At 37.6% G+C, this 20172-nt stretch overlaps 2 protein-coding genes across 2 annotated transcripts in view; both read left to right on the forward strand.

The window, feature by feature from the left end:
• LOC131187661 (cytosolic phospholipase A2 epsilon-like) overlaps nt 1–9738 on the forward strand; it is a 54527-nt gene extending 44789 nt beyond the window's left edge. Inside the window, exons 17-20 of the mRNA XM_058162134.1 lie at nt 3851–4042; nt 5210–5376; nt 7356–7536; nt 9470–9738. Coding sequence (XP_058018117.1) covers nt 3851–4042; nt 5210–5376; nt 7356–7536; nt 9470–9738 — 809 coding nt within the window. The remainder of the gene's footprint in view (nt 1–3850; nt 4043–5209; nt 5377–7355; nt 7537–9469) is intronic.
• Nucleotides 9739–14516: 4778 nt separating this feature from the next.
• The window catches only part of LOC131187595 (cytosolic phospholipase A2 epsilon-like), a 48791-nt gene continuing 43135 nt past the window's right edge, over nt 14517–20172 (forward strand). Inside the window, exons 1-3 of the mRNA XM_058162022.1 lie at nt 14517–14606; nt 17261–17338; nt 19517–19592. Coding sequence (XP_058018005.1) covers nt 14523–14606; nt 17261–17338; nt 19517–19592 — 238 coding nt within the window. The 5' untranslated portion in view covers nt 14517–14522. The remainder of the gene's footprint in view (nt 14607–17260; nt 17339–19516; nt 19593–20172) is intronic.

Here is a 20172-nt window from a genome sequence, read left to right on the forward strand (position 1 = left end):
GAGCTAGGGAAATGCTCACGTGCCCACAGATATGGCTCCACGTGCCACCTGTGGTACACGTGCTATAGGTTCGCCATCACAGCTCTATACAGTCAGGAAGAACAAGACCAGGAGCTGACTGTGGCTCAGATCATGAGCTTCTCATTGCAAAATGTAGGCTTAAAATGAAGAAAGTAAGGAAAACCACTAGGCCACTCAGGTATGAACTAAATCATATCCTTGATGAATATACAGTAGAGGTAACAAATAGATTTAAGGAATTAGATTTGATAGACAGAGTGCCTGAAGAACTATGGATGGAGGTTTGCAACAATGTACAAGAGGTAGCAACTAAAATCATCTCAAAGAAAAAGAAAGGCAAGAAAGCAAAATGGCTGTCTGAGGAAGTTTTGCAAATAGCTGAGGAAAGAAGGGCAGCGAAAGGCAAGGGTAAAAGAGAAAGATACACCCAATTGAATGCAGAATTCCAGAGAATAGCTAGAAGAGATAAGAATGCCTTCTTAAATGAACAGTGCAAAGAAATAGAAGAAAACAATAGAATAGGGAAGACCAGAGATCTCTTCAAGAAAACTGGAGATATGAAGGAAACATTTCATGCAAAGATGGGCATGATAAATGGCAGGGACCTAACAGAGGCAGAACAGATTAAGAAGAGGTGGCAAAATTACACAGAAGAACTATACAAGAATGAACTTAATGTCCCTGATAACCAAGATGGGGTGGTCAGTGACCTTGAACCAGACATCCTAGAATGTGAAGTTAAATGGACCTTAGGAAATCTGAGCAACAAAAAAGCTAGTGGAGGTGACAGTATTCCAGCTGAGCTATTCAAAATCTTAAAAGACGATGCAGTAAAAGCGCTACCCTCAATTTGCTAGCAAATTTGGAAAACTCAACAGTGGCCACAGGATTGGAAAAGGTCAGTTTACATTCCAATTCCAAAGAAAGGTAAAGCCAAATAATTCAAACTATTGCACTATTGCATTCATTTCACATGCTAATAAAGTTATGCTTAAAATCCTACAAGTTAGGCTCCAGCAGTATGTGGATTGAGAACTACCAGAAGTAAAGGCAGGATTTTGAAGAGGAAGAAAAACTAGAGATCAAATTGCCAATATACGCTGGATCATGAAAAAAACATCTACTTCTGCTTCATTGATTATGCTAAAGCCTTTGATTGTGTGGATCACAACAAATTGTGGCAAGTTCATAAAGAGATGGGAGTATCAGATTATCTTATTTGTCTCTTGAGAAACCTTTATGTGGGTCAAGAAGCAACAGTGAAAACTGGACATGGAACCACTGATTGGTTCAAAATTGGGAAAGGAATCCAGGAAGGCTGTATACTGTCAACCTGCCTATTTAACTTATGTGCAGAATACATCATGAGAAAGGCAGGACTTTGTTGTTGTTGTTCGTTGCGAAGTCATGTCTGACCCATCGTGACCCCATGGACAACATTCCTCCAGGCCTTACTTTGGCCACCTAATGAGAAGGAAGGACTCACTGGAGAAGAGCCTAATGCTGGGAAATATTGAGGGCAAAAGAAGAATGGGACGATAGAATGGTGGCTGGATGGAGTCACTGAAGCAGTAGGTACGAGCTTAAATGGACTCCAGAGGATGGTAGAGGACAGGAAGGCCTGGAAGAATGTTGTCCATGGGGTCACGATGGGTCGGACACAACTTCGCAACTAAAAACAACAACAACAAAGAGCAATGTTTCCCAATCTTGGTAACTTTAAGCTCGGTGGAATTCCCTCCCAGAATTTCCTAGTTACCATGCTGACAGGGAAATTCTGGGAGTTGAAGTAAACACACTTTAAATGGGCCTAGCTGGGAGCCATGGAACAATGGAGCCAATGATTTTGCTGTGAATAATTTGAGAAGTGTAAGGGATAAATTTTTCACTTCTTGTATAGAAGAATCTTAAGACAGCTGAAGAGGTTTTTTTGTTTTTGTTTTTGTTTTTTGAGTCTGGGCATCTGCTATGTTGATGTGCAAGTTCCATGTCCTTGAGCTTTAAATGGCAATCTAAATATTTGAAAACTCTCACCTGCTCAATTTTTCCCTTTCTATTGCCTAGTGAAACTTACTTTTTTTTTTTTAGTAAAGACCATTATTTTGGTCTTCTGGAAGTTCAGAACAAGGTGATTTTCACTACAGTAGCATACAAGACTTTTGAGTGTGCACCAAAAACCAATGGGGGATCTTGGAATAATGGCTATGTCATCTCTCCATAAAGCAGAAGTAGAACATGCACTTCTGTTATTCCAGGCAGATGGGAGTTTTGATCTGAGAGTTGTTTTGCTTATGAGTTGACCCATAAGTAAGAAAGAAGGAAAGAGGTAAAATGCCTCTACTGTGCACAGAGAATACGTCTGTAATTAAACTCTTGTGGATTGAACCTTACTTTGATTCAGAAGAATAGCGTCTTGATACAATTCATGGATTAGGAACAATAGCATCAGTCAATGTCCAATCCCCTTAGTTTTTCCCATAGAAAGGGTCTTGAGCTTGAGTCCATTGCTGACTTGAGAATGGCAAAAGCCATGAACAGAGAAACTCAAGATTGTCTCAATCAGTATAATCAATATCATTATACAAGGATGAGCTCTAATGTGAAATAGCCACTCTGTATCATAACTGATTACACCCATCATTCACCAGCTGTGTGGGCAGCTGCATGTGTGTGAATGTGTATGAATTTTATTCCACATACAGTCAGTGACTGGCCTACCTATTATATTAATTCTGTATTAATGAGCATATAAAAAGAATATTTATTTATAAATATGCATTTATTTATTTATAAATATGACTGTATGTATATTTATATGTGTTCTGTCCCCCACCTCAGTCCGGGAGGCATGCGAACTAACTCAATTAGCCAGCAATTTAGTCCATGGCAACTATCAGCTCTGGCAGCAAACCAGCGTTCGTCTGCCAAGGTTTTCTTATCTCCTTGATGCCGGCATCACAGAGCTCGTTACCGGAGCAACCAGGAAGTCAGGAGCAAACAGCAATTCAGGCCAAATGCTCAGTCAGATAGTTCAGCTCAAGTGTTCTCCAGTCAGTTGACTTGTTCGTCACGAAGTAGTATAGCAGCCCCTTTTGCTTTTATCCCCTGTGGGGTGTGGCTCCATGACTCAGCACTTTCTAGGCCTGCCCCACCCCTGCGTCTGTTGTTCCCACCTCTCTTGTCTACAAAGCCTGGGATCTAACCAGGGCTGATTGTCCACAGCTGGGTCTGGAAGTGTTTCCTGGGCGGGGGGAGATACAGGAGACAGAGGCCTCCTCACCTCCTCTACCTGGCCTGCCTCTGGCTCCTGGAGCTGAGCCAGAGAGGCTGGCCCTGCAGAAGGGAGCCCTGACGGCCCTTCCCCCTCACTCTCTGAGTCAATTTCTGGCAGGGGGCCAGGCCTGGGGGGGGTGCTGGAGCCACAACACTATGTATATATGTGTATATATGCACAGATATACATAATAACATATAGGCATACAATCTCTGTCTCTTCCTTCTTCCCTCTCTCTCCCTGTCCCCCATACAGGGTATACCAAAAGTTGAGCTCCATAATCACAATATCTTTTAATCTTTTTTTTCCACAGAAAATGCTACTGTATTAAAGAAATGTTCAAAGGTCAAGTAACAAGAGTGTTTAGAAGAAAATGGAAAACAATTTAAACATTTTAATATACAGTAATGCATATAATAAATTTTCAGTGGGGCTTGGCTTTTGGTATACTCTGAAGTGATAATCAATAACAAAAATCTTGCAATATACATTAGTCTATCTTTTCCTCTTAGTGCCTGCTGCACTAAATTAACCTATGTATCTTCTGTTCTTCAGAAGAAAAACCACCTCTACCACCAGTACCAGAAGCAGTGAATACCTACCTGGTCATGCCTACACTTAAGATTATGAAGTTACTTCGTGAAGTCATAACAGAGCGTGTATCAACATCAGAGGTCTACAATTTCTTAAATGGATTCCAATTAAACAATGGATATTTAGAGAATAAAAATTTTTATATATGGAAAGGTACATGGTAAATACTAAGAAAATTTGTATCAGTTTGTTCATTAAGATGATGACCTTATTTTAAAAAATGCAAGTGTTAATGCTAAAATACAGTTAGTAAGATGTCTAAAATTGGACATATCTCTCCCTTGAAAATGGCAATTGTCAAATAAACTATGATGGCTGGATTACCCAAACCAAACAAAATACATTAACAGCTTTGCACACTATGTGAACTTACCCACTAAAATGTAGCACTCAAAGTACAAAATAGCAAAGAGTCTCATGAGTTCACAATCTGGCTCAGCTATATTATTGGAATGTGATTGGATAAGTCTAATTCTACATTATTTTAAATGAGCAATAAAACAATATTGTTAAGGGTATATACAAGAACTGAAGAATAAGTATTGGGATATCACATATCGCTGGGTAAGATTTTAAAGAAATTTTAACTGTAGTTTGAGACTAATTTAATGAAATATTCTTTTTCACATTTACTGGATACCACAGGGAATTAACTTTATTATGTTGAAAGTATAGTCTGGGTGATATTGATTTGTCTGCTTTTGCCCATTTTTGTTTAATTTCCATATATTTATTAATATACTATTACAAAGATCAATATGATTTAAATCTGAATTCCTGAGATATATTCACTTTATATACTGACAATCTCTCAATATTATGGAAATACTGGTCAATAGCATTCCATGTAGTCAATGTTTAATGATCAGTGCAAAAATTAGACTGAAGGAAGCGTGTGTTTTGTTGTTCTCTTTATTTTCTGTTTTTAGTTCCCCTCTCCCCTGTTTTTCTTACCTTCTTTTTCTTTCTCTTATTTCATTTATTAAAGCAAATATATTGGCACTGAATCAATTGCTTCCTTGTTTCATACTGGTCAGATGCTCCTCAGTTGCTATTTCATTCTTGTTTCACGCTGGCAATTTTCAGTGCAACAGTGCTTCCAAAAGAACATTTAGTTATAAAGAGAAGGTTTCTCTTGCATCAGATATAAACAGATAACAAGCTGTTTCAAGTAACATTCCATAATTCAAAAGTTATGGTTTTATGAATGTGGAAATGTGATGTGCCACATGTCCTAAGGAAAATAAGAAGTTGAATCAAACCAAAAAGCAAATTGCTTTTTGAAGCTATGAGCTGCTAATGAAAATGTTTGTCTTTCAGATACTGTACTGGACATTTTTCCTAACCAGTTGATGACTCCATTGGAATATCTGAATCTTGTAGATACAGCTGCCTTTATAGATACCAGCTATGCACCACTGATGAGACCAGAGAGAAAAGTGGATGTCATTATACATTTAAATTATTCTTCAGGCTCACAAACAGTAGTGAGATGACTTACAATTGTGTTGTTTTTGTGTCATTAGTCACAAAGGTCCCTTCCAACTCTGTTAATCCGTTAATATGAATTCTGAGAGGTCACGTTCATGTCCATATACAGTATGTGCTTTTGCTTTATCTGAGAATGCTAGCATTAAATGGGCTTAAAAGGACGGTCTCATTCCCCCTGGAGATAAACATACACAATTGCATTTTCACTCATATTAAACACTGTTATTGTAGTCCTGGAACAAGGAAACCCTTTTTAAAGGTCTTGAAGATTATTTGTGGAGGTCACAATACTGGGTAGAAAAGGATTTGCTCTTACTTCCATATCAGTGTCTTCTCTCTCCAATTCGTCTGGCCAAAGATTTTGGTAAACTGATTAAAAGTTCAGAGCTAAAAATTAGCAAGGACATTCACTGCTAAAGTCAATAGTTTAGGTGCTAATCCTAGTGTGTAGTGCAAGTTCCAAATATACAGGTTTTTATTGATGGCCATCTTTAAGTGAGTGAAACACAATCCAGTGAAAATACCAAAGTCTTTTAAGAAGTTGTTATGCCTGAAGCACACAAAGCTAATTTATGGAGCACAGAAAGTTGGGAAATTTAGGAAGTTGTTCCAGTGCCACCCTATACTTAAGTAAATCTTAAATGCAAAAAATCCTGAGACTCCATCTACGCACAGCTAGTACTGATCAGTTCTGATTACAAGATTCAGGTTATTCAGGAACAATAGTCTACTTCTGGGTAAATATCCAGCCTAAATATCCCAAGCAAATAAACATTCTTCCATTTTTGCCTAAAGGGACCAATGACGTTCTCCTGTGCATTACCTAGGTGATGTATGAAAAGCAATTTGAACATTGTAAGGACCAAATTCAGAATCCAGTCTAAATCAAGACACAGATTATTTTCACAGAAGATCCTTTTCTTCTTCTTCTTGTGCCTTATCTGTCATCGGACATTGGCGATCATGTTGGCAATCCTATTTTTGTCAACAGCCACATGAAAAAGTGCTGCTGAGTTTTGTCCAAACCAGTCCTTTAGGTTTTGAAGCCATGATGTTTTTCTTCTGCCTGGACTTTGTTTGCCTTCAATCTTTCCCTGGAGGGTTAAGTGAAGGATGCCATATTTTTCCCGATTTGCATCACATGTCCAAAATATTCTAACTTTTGCTTTTTAATGGCTTTAGAAGATCCTCACAGGCTTTAATGGTATGTAGGAATAATATAGACAAGACACAGACATAGACATGATTCTGTTAATTACAATAACAGAATTAGCTTACAGTAAAGTAGAATTAGCTCATCTGATCTTATTTTTTGCCTGATCTACCCTGTAAAGCTAATATCAGTCTTGCAAGTCTGAAAATACTTATTTTCTCCATTCCCTTTCCAGCCCCAAAACTAGCAGGATCTCTTCTGAGCCACTTGCTCTGCCCACATTCCTTTTATGCAACTGTTATAACTGCAATTTATGCAACCATTCCCATATACCAGTATACAGGCTCAGTGGAAACTTGTTCATTTACCCAGACACATTCTTTGTGCACAGATAAATTGAATTGTGTGCCAAGAGAGATTATCCTTAACTAATAGATCACTATAAAGTCTTCTGGCAGATATAAAGAAATCAGGGACCAGGGTTGCTCAAATGAATACAAGCTTATTACATGCTATCTCTAAACAAGAATCTGTATTACTAACGGTCAAGCCAAATTGGTGGTAGATAAGAGTCAACGGAATTTAAGGATGGCTGGACCTAGATGTCTTATGGGCACAAAGGGAGTCCACACTGATGATACGCTTGACCCCTCCCTTAGCCACAACCTAGTCATCCTACACCTTCCCTTGATTTCCTAGGTAGAAATGAATTGGAGTAAAAGATCAAGAAATAAGCTGCATCAATCAAGAAAGAAATCTGACTATCATTACCGCAATGATTCTTATTCTTATTCTTGCTATTATTTGCTTTGTCTAATCTAGCCTATAGATGAAGCCTCCAGATACTTTGCAAAGCAAGGGATTCCATTCCCCAAAATAGATCTCAGTAGAGAAAAGAATCTGAAGGAGTGTTATGTTTTTGAAGATGCTACAGATTCAAAAGCACCTATTGTGGTTTTTTTCCCACTAATAAATGATACCTTCAAGAAATACAAAGCACCAGGTAAGTTCCTTGTTTCAGACCTAACAGACCTAACCATTTTTTCATGGGTGAATATTCACATTTGGGGAACTAAACCCTCTACTACACTTATACTATTATAAATCAGTAAATTTGGAAGTTTACACATAATTATTATCATTACTCATAATCCTCCTGCCAAATTACCCTTCATTTTCTAAGTTTAGATAACTCTTTATTTAAAAAATATCTTGTTAGTTGTCCCAAAGATTATTTGCAAATGGCACTGGACTTCATTTTTTCCCCTGAAGATGTTTTGCTTCACATCCAACTTGTCAGTTGTACAACCTTGGAGTAGTCAAGAAAATATTAAACTGTTTCAATTATATTAAGTCAGTGGTGTATAGTCTGGAGTCCCAGGGACATATATGGGCTTACAATTCTGGGTTTGGTCCAAAGGAGTCTTGGGAAATTTGTTCCCAAATTGTACTGCTTAATATGACAGTGGAGAGAAATTGTTAAATTAAATTAAATTAAATTAAATTAAGGATTTCTCCTGGCTTTTTCTACTTCTTGAATGCAATCCCTAGCACAACATTCAAAGGCTGCCATCCCTCCCCCTGCAAAGTTAAGTTTCTTATGTTAAATAGACTTGATATTATGGGCATTATCATGTCTTGGAAATGCATGTCTTTCCTTCCTCTCCAACAATCATTATGACTTGTTTTAGAGTCTTCAGCTTTTGCATGATTAGGGTGCTACTCCATCCCACGACAAACAGGAAGTTAGGAAGATTGGAAGTTCCTGTTTGTTTGTGGGATGGAATAGCACCTTAATGATGCAAAAGCTGAACTTAGGGAAATATATGCTTTGCAGCTTGACAGCTGATGTCAGCAGAGGCCTCAACACTCCTGCCATTCTACTACAATGGATGGATAGTGGAGCCAAAGTTATTCTATTCCAGCAGGTGCAATTTGTGGTACTTGAGATATTTCCAAACTCGACTCAGCTACAACTTCTATTTATTTATTTATTTATTTATTTATTTATTTATTTATTTATTTATTTATTTATTTATTTATTTTATTTGTCAATAAATACAAGAAAACAAGTAACAGAGTAGACACAGACATGGACACATGAAAAAATTTTGGCACAAAAAAAGGGATATAAATTGGTAAAACATAGCCATAAACACATAGAATGATTACATATAATTGGGAACAGTAGGACAGGGATGGTAAGCACACCGGTGCGCTTATGCACATCCCCTTAGAAATATAAAAGGTCCACGCTAGACAGTTTACGGTAAAAGGTATGGGGATTAGAGAGACTAACAACAGGATCAGGTAGATTGTTCCAGACATTTATTACTCTAGTGCAAAAGTCATATTTCCTACAATTAAGATTAGAACGAATTACATTGAGTTTAAATCTATTGATGGCCCTTGTATTATTATGGTTGAAATTAAAGTATTCATTTACAGGTAGAACATTTTGGTAAATAATCTTATGAACTAAGCATAGGACGAAACATAGATTTAGATAGAAAAATTTGGAATTGATGAGTGAGTATATTTTGTGATTTGGTTTTTTTACTACGCAAGTATGGCTAAAGTTGAAATATGGTAGAAGCTGTAATTCAGAAAGCCACAGGTTTTTTAATTTATTTTTATTTATTTATTTGTCAAGAACGTATTAGGTAATAAGTATAAACATAGATTAGATACAAATAGAGAAAACATTAGGACAGGGACGGTATGCACGCTGGTGCTCTTATGCACACCCCTTAGGTTCCCCATCCCTGATGTAATCCAGTAGCAGAAGGTTTAAATTAGATTAACTCTTGTGATAGACAACCATAACATATTGACTTGCTTCGGTAATAGGGATAGTAGCACTAATAAGAAGATACTGACTTTGTTGTGCAGATTTTGAGCAAATAATACATTTAATGGTAAATGGTGTTTTACAGGTATGAAACGTGCTCCCACTGAACTGAAGCAAGGTGAAGTTGATGTAACTAGTCCTCTTTCTCCATATGGAATACAAAACTTTCAATATTCTGAGGAGAATTTTGATAAGTTAATAGAGCTAACCAATTACAACATTCAGAATAACAAAAACTCAATCCTTCAAGCTTTACAAAGAGCAATAGAGAGAAAAAGCCTCAGACGAAATAGACATCTTTTCAAATACGACGGGAAGACTCCTGAACCAGCTGTTGCAATTTCTATAGATTAATTTATCATTAACGGCTATGTCAGTTTATTATACATTAGGATCATAATGTATTTTGGTCATGACATTATATTAGTAGATCTTGGAAGCATTTGATCTGCATAGCAGCATCCGAATTTTAGAAAGTTTTCCCGGGAATATTCATTGAACAGTCATTTCTTTAAGACATCAAACAAAATGTGCCTTAAGTGATATGAGTCACAATTGTAATGTTTGCTTCCTTCATGCGTATGTTAGACCCTTATTATTCTTGATATTATTAATTGGATTGTTATTGCTGTGACTACAGGTTATTATATCTCTGATTTATTATGTAATAAATATAATAAGTATATTATGTATTTCTAGTAGCCAATATTCTCTGACCAGTTTACAAATATTTTTTAAAAATCTATGAAAGATAAAAGCAATATGATAGCATTACTCTTTTTCTTTTGTTCTCAATAAATAAATTAAGCAGAAAATAAGTTGCAACTGGAAATTAAAATTTAAGAGAGAACTGGGCCCTTGGGCCTCTGAAGAATTGGCATCATGTAAGCCAGGGTTGAAATCCATCAGGTTCTGACAGGTTCTGGAGAATCGGTAGCGGATATTTTGAGCAGTTCGGAGAACCAGCAAAAATAACCTCTAGCTGGCTGCAGAGTAAGGTGGGAATGGAGATTTTGCAGTATCGTTCCCCTGGAGTGGGGTAGGAATGGAGATTTTGCAGTATCCTTCCCCTGCCATGTCCACCAAGCCACGTCCACAGAATCAGTAGTAAAAAAAATGGATTTCACCACTGATCTAAGCAACATGAGCAAAAGTGGTTCGGGGATTAATATTCCCCAATATTAAATCAGTGTAAAAATAAACTTTAAAACTTGCATAGCAAGAGGAGCAAGAATTGCCAGGTCTTGACAAAGAAGAATAAAAGCAACCTCATTTAATCTGAAATATTGGGATAGATAATTAAGGTATTGTGAAAGAAGAAAAGATTCAGGGTAGAAAAGCATCATTATGGAAATGTCAAATGAATTTAAATTGTGAGAATTAGACAAAAGATACAAGGCAAAATCCTATAGTGCGGTAGGACTGATTTGGGGCTTATTGGGGTTTTTTGTCTCTTCTGAAAAATAGTTTTTGTTAACATTGTCCTTCAAAGATATTAAATTACCTCCAAGTTCAGTTTGATCAAGTGTGCTAAACCAGGGGTCTCCAACCTTGGTCCTTTAAGACTTGTGGACTTCAACTCCCAGAGTCCCTCAGCCAGCAAAGCAGGAAGTTGAAGTCCACAAGTCTTAAAGAGACCAAGATTGGAGACCCCTGTGCTAGACCATCAACACATTTTCAAGCAAAACAGCAATTTCAATATTTGTTTGAGGGTGGAGGGGAAGGGCAATATAGCGAAAAGCCACATCAGGTGTGATAATTAAATTGTTAAGTTTTCAAGGAGAAAAGTCACCATTTGGTTTTTGTTCTTTTTTCTTCCTTTTAAAATACCACCCGCTGCTTTCTTGACTGAAAATAGGGTGGATAATTTTGAGATGTTATGTTTGTACAGCTCAAGTAATTTCACAGGAATTTGCCTTAATAGGCAGGATATAACTGAAATACATCATGTGCTGTTACTTTAGTGTATTAATTTCTACTATGGTCTATAAAAGTTGAGGGAGCTCCAATTACTGTGACTAAACACACATTTTCATTTTTAAAAAGTTTTAGATTGTAAAATACTTCCGGTTAAATGGGAAACACTGTAAGCAGTAATTAATTTGAATCTTGTCTAGTATCTCAAACCTCTCCCTTCAATAAATTGTTTTCACGTGGGTGCAGTCATTTCAATCTTTCACAATTTCACAGTGTTGCAATATGAACTTGGAGAATTATATATGACACTAAAGATGACAGGAAGGAAAAACAAATCATTAGGATTACAAATATGGTAATCCTGTTAAAAAAAAACAGTCTTATCAAATCCAATACTTTGCTTTGCAGAACGGTCAGTCAAAGCTTCTAGGAAACATATGTACAAGATTGGAGGAAAATTGTCCACTTTTACTGTAATTTCTTAGTATCTGTTATTCATAGGCATATTACTTCTGCCAATGAAGGAGAATATTTGTAGCTCAGGGTTGAAATGAGGGGTCCTTGATTCTCTCTGAGCTTGTTTGTTTTCTTGCAGACATTTTATTACACAAACTATGTAATATCATCAGTGCTAGTTCTAATCCAGTGCCAATAATGATGATGTTACCTAGTTTGGGTAATGAAACATCTGCAAGAAAACTACCAAGCACAGAGAGCACCAAGGTCCTCTCCTATTACTTCTAACTTGGGTGATGGAACATAGTCATTATAAGTAATTCCTGACATGTTTTCCTCCCATATTCGCTTTGAGGCCATCAATACAACCAGGAGCACACACTGGAAAGCTTCAAAACAGGCAAGATTTTAGGCACATGCCTCAGTCCAAGGTCCCCCAATTTGTACACATGTATGAGATTGTCAAAAGCAGAATAAGGTGGAGATTGGTTTGCAATGCTGTGTTAACCGTCCTGCTATTTTGACCCTCCCTTGAAGATACTACCATAATGTTATTACTATTTTATTTTATTTTTTAAGGAGTTCAAATGTTGCCAACACTGAGAAACGATTTATGCCATGGCTTTTCCATGCTGTGAAGAAGCATTTAAAAATTACTCATTATCATCAAACCTGTTTTTCATCTGGGCAGTGACAAAGTTTTAGTCACAAAACAGGTTATCGGCTTTACTCTTTGTTCTGCAGAGCCCTGCATTTCCCCTTTTCACAGTTCATTTCATGTCTTTCTGCTTTTGCATGAGACCAAATGGAAGATAAGCTAGATAGATCAGCAGGTTTGTTTAGAAATGACTTATCTTTCTATAGTGTAGCTTCCGTACAGTTGATTTCATTATCCCAGATCAGCTGTAAGATGACTTCAATAGTACAGTTACTATCTTTTAATAGTTTATTATTTTGCAGCTGGCACACTACAGGTAGTCCTCAATGGAGACTGCCCATTACCAGATTTCACTCCCTGGTCTCCCTGATCCAGTCATTAAAGAGAGCATGGGAGGCCTCAGGGGTGGGAGGGTCCTGGGAGGCTTAGCACAGGTCCAGGTCTGCCTGCATTGGACTCCCCAAGGCATCCCCTAATGCCTGAAACCCCCTGTGCTCTGCTTCCCACCCCTCAAGTTCCCCACATCCCTTGGATTTGCTCCCCACAGACCTTCACCCTGCACTGTCCCTGAAGAGCTTGGGCCTCCTACCTAGTCCCCCATTATCCCACACACTTAAAGGTCTCTGGTGCTCCTGACCTCACATTGGGCAAAGAGGGCATGTCCCACTGACCTTCAGTGTCCCTGAATCACATAACCACCATTTCAGCACAATCACACTTCCTTTTGGCCATACTGAAATGCCAGCTGCTTCTGTGATATGGTCACGTGCCCCAGCATACGAAGTGATCCATTCTGTTTCCCTAATATAGTCTGCGAAGTGGTGTGGAAAGCTCTGAGGAGGAGGTCCAAGGCTTGCAGAGATTTGGTGGGGTGGGATGGGGAGGAAGGAGGAGAGATGCTAGAGTGTTATTTACTCATATGAGTGAATAACTGCAGGGGTGCTGCAGCAGCTGTACCTTCGAAACGGGTCACAATCACATGGATGGTCTCTTGTAACTTCAAACAGTTGCTAAGCAATCAGTCGTAAGTTGAATGCTACCTGTATGGTCATTAATCTTTTCATACCAAAGTTCTATAATACATGTTATGTGATTCAAACAGAATGAATGCATAACATTAAAAATCAAAGAGAAATCATTTACATAAAGGTAGTCAACACATTTTTTGACAATTTTATTTTGACTGTTAGAACTTGTATACGATATTTTCTTCTGCCAACCTAGCAGTTCGAAAGCATGTAAAAAAATGCAAGTAGAAAAATAGGGACCATCTTTGGTGGGAACGTAACAGCGTTCAGTGCGCCTTTGGCATTTAGTCATGCCTGCCACATGACCACAGAGACGTCTTTGGACAGCGCTGGCTCTTCAGCTTTGAAACGGAGATGAGCACTGCCCCCTAGAGTTGGGAACGACTAGCACATATGTGCAAGGGGAACCTTTACCTTTACCTATGATATTTTCAGGTTTTGCCATTATTTATTAATAATAGTGTTCTTATTCTTATCTAGCTCGGCTTTAATTTCCACTTTCAAGTGTAAATGAGGAAGCATGATAGAATGCCCTCCCAGGCAAGTAGGTTGCGTTTCGTGACATGGTTTGGGAGCAACCCAATTTTTTTTTCCAACTGAGATTTAGTAGAGAAACAATTTCTCTTAAATTACAGTTGACAGTCATAAAACATTTGGTGCTATATGCATCTCTTCAATCACGGAGGAATACCTGGGGTGGGGTACAAATGCAGGGGAAAGAATGAAACACACATAGGGAAGTAGGGGGGTTATTCATAAATTTGATTTCCAAAAATCTAATCACAAAAGCATAAATGCAACATGTGGTGGGGTTTATTTAGTTAATAAGGATCCTTCCAAAGTACCTGCATATATTTCTCCACAATATAGAAAAGGAAGAAAGGAACAGACAGAATTCTCTTTCACAACCTCATTCCTTAAGGCAACGAGCTATTATTTAGCAAGTTTTCCTATCTACTGAAGTAGGAGAAAATGGGCTGGGATCCTTATTTCTCTTCTGCAATCCAAATGGGCGGGCCTAATGTTTAGTTTTAAGGTTCTGTACCTTCATAGTGATTCCTGCCGGCATAACTGTAAGAATGTATCAGCAGCACCAGCCAATTAAGTTGACTTTTGAAGCAACCCCTGCTCAGAGTGAGACCATAGCAGGACCATGCCCTCAGGTAAGGAACTCTTTCTTCTGGGAAAGAGTAATTTGTGTTTTTATGATTTATTTGTGCTGAGATTTTTGGGTATTGAAAAAAAAAGAAAGAAAATAATGTTAGATGTTAGAAAATAAATGTGTATTAATTTTCCACAGAAGGGCTAAGTACAGTAAACAACTTCTTTTCTTGATAACTAAACTGGTAAAAGATAATGATTTTTTTCCCTTTCACTTATTCTCTACTGTATTCCTACAGCCAGTATAGTCATAGTGACAGGTTTGTATGAAAAATAAGTTGCATACCAGATCATCAATTTGGGGAATCCACAACCAGGGGAAACCCTGCTGGAAGTTTGCCTAGTTCCTAGTTATTTGGAGACTGTGCTCACACAGCGGAAGGATGCAGTCTTCTGATATCTCTGAGTTTATCCCTGTAAGATGACTAAATATGCCCTCGTGAAACGGGGAGCAGCCAACGTGAAAAGAAAACTCAATGGCCACAGAAGTGGTTGTCATTTCATTTTTAATTTCTTCCCCGTATAAGAAATTTGTTCAGATCCTATCAAAGTCAGAGTTGCTATGGTTAGATTAGTGGAGACTCAATGACTCCAAAACCCTCTTTAAAACAAAAAAAAGTTCAGAGATGCAATTCCTAGATAAGCCCTTTTGGTGCAAGGAACCATCTCTCACACATCATGGCTGACTAGGTCCAGTTCCAATGAATTCTTTGAGATAAATTAACCGCCTTTAACAGGTAGAATGGCTTACCTTCAGATGTTGTGGGTACTCCATCACTGGAGGCTTTTAAGAAGAGATTGGACAGCCACTTGTCTGGAATGGTATAGGGTCCCTGCTTGAGCAAAGGGTTGGACTAGAAGACCTACAAGGTCCCTGCCAACTCTCTAATTCTGTTGTGTTCTAATCCCAGAACTCACTGGATACAACTTTTCACATGACACACTAACTGGCCCATTAACTATTTAAGCAAATAGACTAGTTGCAGACTAAATGCACAGGTATAAAATAGGTGCTACATGGCTCAAAAGTAGCGACTGAAAGGGATCTAGGTGTCCTAGTGGACAACCACTTAAATATAAGCCAGTATGTTGCAGCTGCCAAAAAAAGCCAATTTATTCCTAGGCTACGTTAACTGAGGGATAGTATAAAAATCATGTGAAGTAATAGAAGCACTTTATACTGAACTGGCAAGACCATACTTGGAGTACTACATTCAGTTCTGGTTACCATGATGCAAAAAATGCAAGGCTTTAAAAAATGTGCAGAGAAAAGCAACAATGTTGATAAGGATTCTGGAGGCTAAACCATACAATGAATGATTGCTATTCTAAGAAAGAGAAGAAGTAAGGGGTGACAGAATAGCATTGAGGGGCTTCAGACTTGAGGGACTGTCACAGAGAAGAGGGAGTTGACCTATTCTCTGAGGACAAGAAGTAACAGGTGGAAGATTATCAAAGAGAGATCCAACCTTGAATTAAGGAGAAATTTCCTGACAATGAGAATAATTAATCAGTGGTATGGCTTGCCTCCAGAAGCTGTGGGTGCCCCAACATTAGAGGTTTTCAAAAAGAGATTGGACAACTATTTGTGTGGAATGGTATAGGGTCTCCTTCTTTGAGCAGGGGGTTGGACTAGAAAACTCCAAGGTTCTTTCCAACCCTATTATTCTATGTTCTGCATTCTAGTCAACACTGAATTTTGTTGGATTTCAATTTCCATCATTCCTTACTATTATGCTATAAGATGCAGTTAGAATTCAGCAACATTTCATAGCTTATCCCTGACCTAAAGTGACAATTTTATATAGTCATATCTAGAAATAGGCTTCACAGAAAGCTATTGGATTTAAATATTTTAATTTTTAAAGATCACATTTTACGAAAAGTAAAATTAATTTTACATGTGTTGTCTTTGTTTTATAATTCAATTTTTTCATTCAAAGGTAATTGTCCTTTCGTAATTTTTTTAAGTGCTGGTTTTTTTAAATTATTTATTTATTTATTTCTTACCTTTATTATTTATATAATTAACTCAAGGCAGCAAACATGCACAATACTCCTTCCTCCTCCTATTTTCCCCACAACAACAATCCTGTGAGGTAAATTGGACTGAGAGAAAGCCCAGAGTCACCCAGTTAGCTTTCATGCCTAAAGTGGTACTAGCACTCATGGCCTCTTGGCTTCTAGTTTGTTGCCTTAACTAGTAGCTGAAACTAGCATCAACTGTTCACTCAAAGTGTCTAACTATGCTGATGCCAAATGTGCATCTTTATGTCACAATGCAAGTTCTATACTTTCATATTTGTCATGCACAGATACTTAAAAAGCAAAGCATTTCACCACCTACCCTTCACCCTTGGTATTGTATTTCAGAATTTCAGTATTTACTAAAATAGTTCTGATTTGATGTATTGTGTACTACAAGGGTGTCAAACTTCTGGCCCGCAGGCCACATGCGCTGGCCACACCCACGCCCAGTTTAGCGAGGGGGGGGGAAGTTACAATATGTCATGACAACACTGTGATGATGCGAGTTTGACATCCCTGGTGTACTACATTTTTAAAAAATCTCGACTTACCTGTGTGTGTGTGTGTGTGTTGTGTATGTGTGTTAATTATTTAATATATTCATATACACATTCTTTTTCCCTTCCAGGACTATTCTATAAATGAATCTCATGTAGCAAACACAGAACTCCAACACAACGAAATACACTGTCATTCTCCATGCAAGGTACTATGAACACCTAATTTTAGGAAAAGGTGAATTAAGCAATTATTAAAAAGAATGCAAACTGACTAAAGAACTATTTGAGCAGACTGATCATGGTAACCTCATCTCCAACAGTTGTAATGAAATAAATACAAGTTAGTTATTTAATTTTTATGTAACTGCTCTAGATGTTAATCACTGTTATAATTTTGCCACTTCTTTACCATACACAACTCATACTCTGTAACGGGTGTTACCACTTCACTGGCTGGGTTGACACACTGTACTAAGCCAAATTGCATTTGGATTGGATTCAGATTAGCGTGCTAACTCACCCATTTGTGGTTCATTCAAAAAACAAGCTGAATAACATATCTTTATGGTATCTGATGAAGGACTTCAAAAATAGGTGGATTAAATTATGCATCTATTCCATTTTTGGATTCTATGAGCCAGCTAGTGCTGGTTGAAGTGATGTTTTGGATGTGAAGGTATCCGGTATCAGCCAGTGAAACAGTCTGGCAATCAATTCTGCTTGCCTATTCTTGAGTTGAACAGTGGAGATGTATCATAAGGATGATAGCTAGAGCATGAGAGAAACAGAGTTCATGCAATGTTGACCCTTTTCAAAAGAAAGAATCTCTTATTGGCTAGCTATATTTGAGTTTATTGAATTCAAGCTTTTTCCCTCTTCATTAGCACTATTCGTTTCTTTTAGCCGCAGGGAAATAATGATGAACAGTGACGAGGTCATGAAGTTGGTAGGTTTGTGCCAAATAACTAATGAGCAAGGCTAAAAAAGAGCCACTAATTCTCTCTTTCAGTTTCTTATACTGTATGTAGTAGGAAAGGGATTTACATTTAAGGTTTATTATGAGGTTAGCCAAACAAAAATCACACAGTATTTTTTTCCATTTATGATATCAATGATAAAAATAATTAAATGCATAGGAAGTTATCCACTGACTTCTGCATACCAAAAATTCCACCTGCAGGAAGGAAAGGTTGGGAGAAGTGGGTGTAAGTGACCTGTTCTCATAATAACTACTGTGACCAAATGACCCGATTAGAGGAAATTATGAATGCCAAACATAACATTTGTTCAATATGAATAAATATGAGCATTTTTAAAAAAAGAAATCCAAGTTGACAAGCATTATCCAGTTCTGTACAATGCCATTCATATGAGGAATTCACTCATTACTTCCATAGTTGAGCTGCATTTGATTGGGAAAGATAATAATATATTTCCTCATTCTCCATACGGTGCTCAAGGATGACTAATAGATTTAACAAAAGCAGGCAAACTCCTATTAGCTGCCGATGGCAGCCAAATACCTATTAGACATACAATAGGCAGCAAGTCAATTACACAGACTTCTCCCAACCTTTCTCAGCTAGGGTTCCATGAGAGATCATGACTGGACAAAAAAAATCTTTTTTAAAATTTATTTTGCACATTGCTATGCTGGCTGGGGAATTCAGAGAGTTGAAGTCCACACATCTTCAAGCTGCCAAGGTTGAGAAAGACTAATTTAAAGGGTTCCTCCACAGTAATAAGGTTGATAAATCTGTGCTAAAGTGCTCATTTTAGGAAAGAGAGAAATTGTCAATTTTCAAAAACTGCCTCTGCCCCCAAAGCCTTATGATGAGTGCTGCAGAAAAGAAAGCTGATTTTGGAAGCTGAAACACTGGACAACATTTCTTAAAAAAGAAAGATAGGAAAAATACGCCAAATATCAAATCTATTTCTGTCTGGTTTGCTTTCGATTTGGATAATTGCATAAATCAAAGCTTTGGACATTGCCAACACTTTTGTAATCCACAAAGGATTTTTATTAGTCCAGTCTTCAGGGTCTATCCAAAATGATATAGCAATGATATAGACTTATATGTTGCTTCGCGGTGCTTTTACAGGCCTCTCTAAGCGGTTTAACAGAGTCAGCATATTGCCCCCAACAATCTGGGTCCTCATTTTACTGACCTTGGAAGGATGGAGGGCTGAGTCAACCTACAGTCTGGTGAGATTCGATCTGCCAAACTGCTGGCAGCCAGTAATCAGCAGAAGTAGCCTACAGTACTGCACTCTAACCATTGTGCCACTAAGCTCTATATAAATAAGTGATCGTAGTAAAGAAGAACAAAAGACAGAGCAAAAGAATTTAATATCACCGTTTTCTACTCTGTGTTGTTTTTCAGCAAATGAAAACATTTCCTTGCAACTTACTTACTGTTCGTGTAATACGACTGAGGAATCTCCGCCAGGCTGATGCCCGTGAGTGATTTTTGTTTTGTTACAGTTTCAGATTTTATTAGTATGTATTAGCCACTGTTATAGAATATAATTCTTTATTGGCCAATTGTGATTGGACCCAGAAGGAATTTGTCTTAGGTGTATATGCTCTCAGTGTACATAAGGAGAATAAAATACATTCATCACGACTAAAAAAAATACAGCACTTAGTGATAGTCAAGGTTACTAATAAGCTATCAAATTGTATTAGGAAACAAAAACAATAAAATTGAAAGATACAAGCAACATAGTTATAGTAATAAGTGGGAAGAGATAGATACTAGTAAGGAAGAGAAGAATAATAGTAATACAGTCTTAGTAAATTATTTGACGGTGTTGTGGGAATTAGCTGTTAAGCAGAGTGATGGCGTTCGGGAAAAAACTGTCATTGTGTCTAGTTCTTTTGGTGTGCAGTGCCCTATACTGTCTTTTTGAGGATAGGGGTTGAAACAGTTTATGTCCAGGATGCGAGGGGTCTGTAGATATTTTCACAGTCCCTTTTTGACTCATGCAATATACAGATCCTCAATGGAAGGCAGGTTGGTAGCAATTGTTTTTTCTG

The sequence above is a fragment of the Ahaetulla prasina genome, chromosome 1 (assembly GCF_028640845.1).
Source record: "Ahaetulla prasina isolate Xishuangbanna chromosome 1, ASM2864084v1, whole genome shotgun sequence".
Lineage (NCBI taxonomy): Eukaryota > Metazoa > Chordata > Lepidosauria > Squamata > Colubridae > Ahaetulla > Ahaetulla prasina.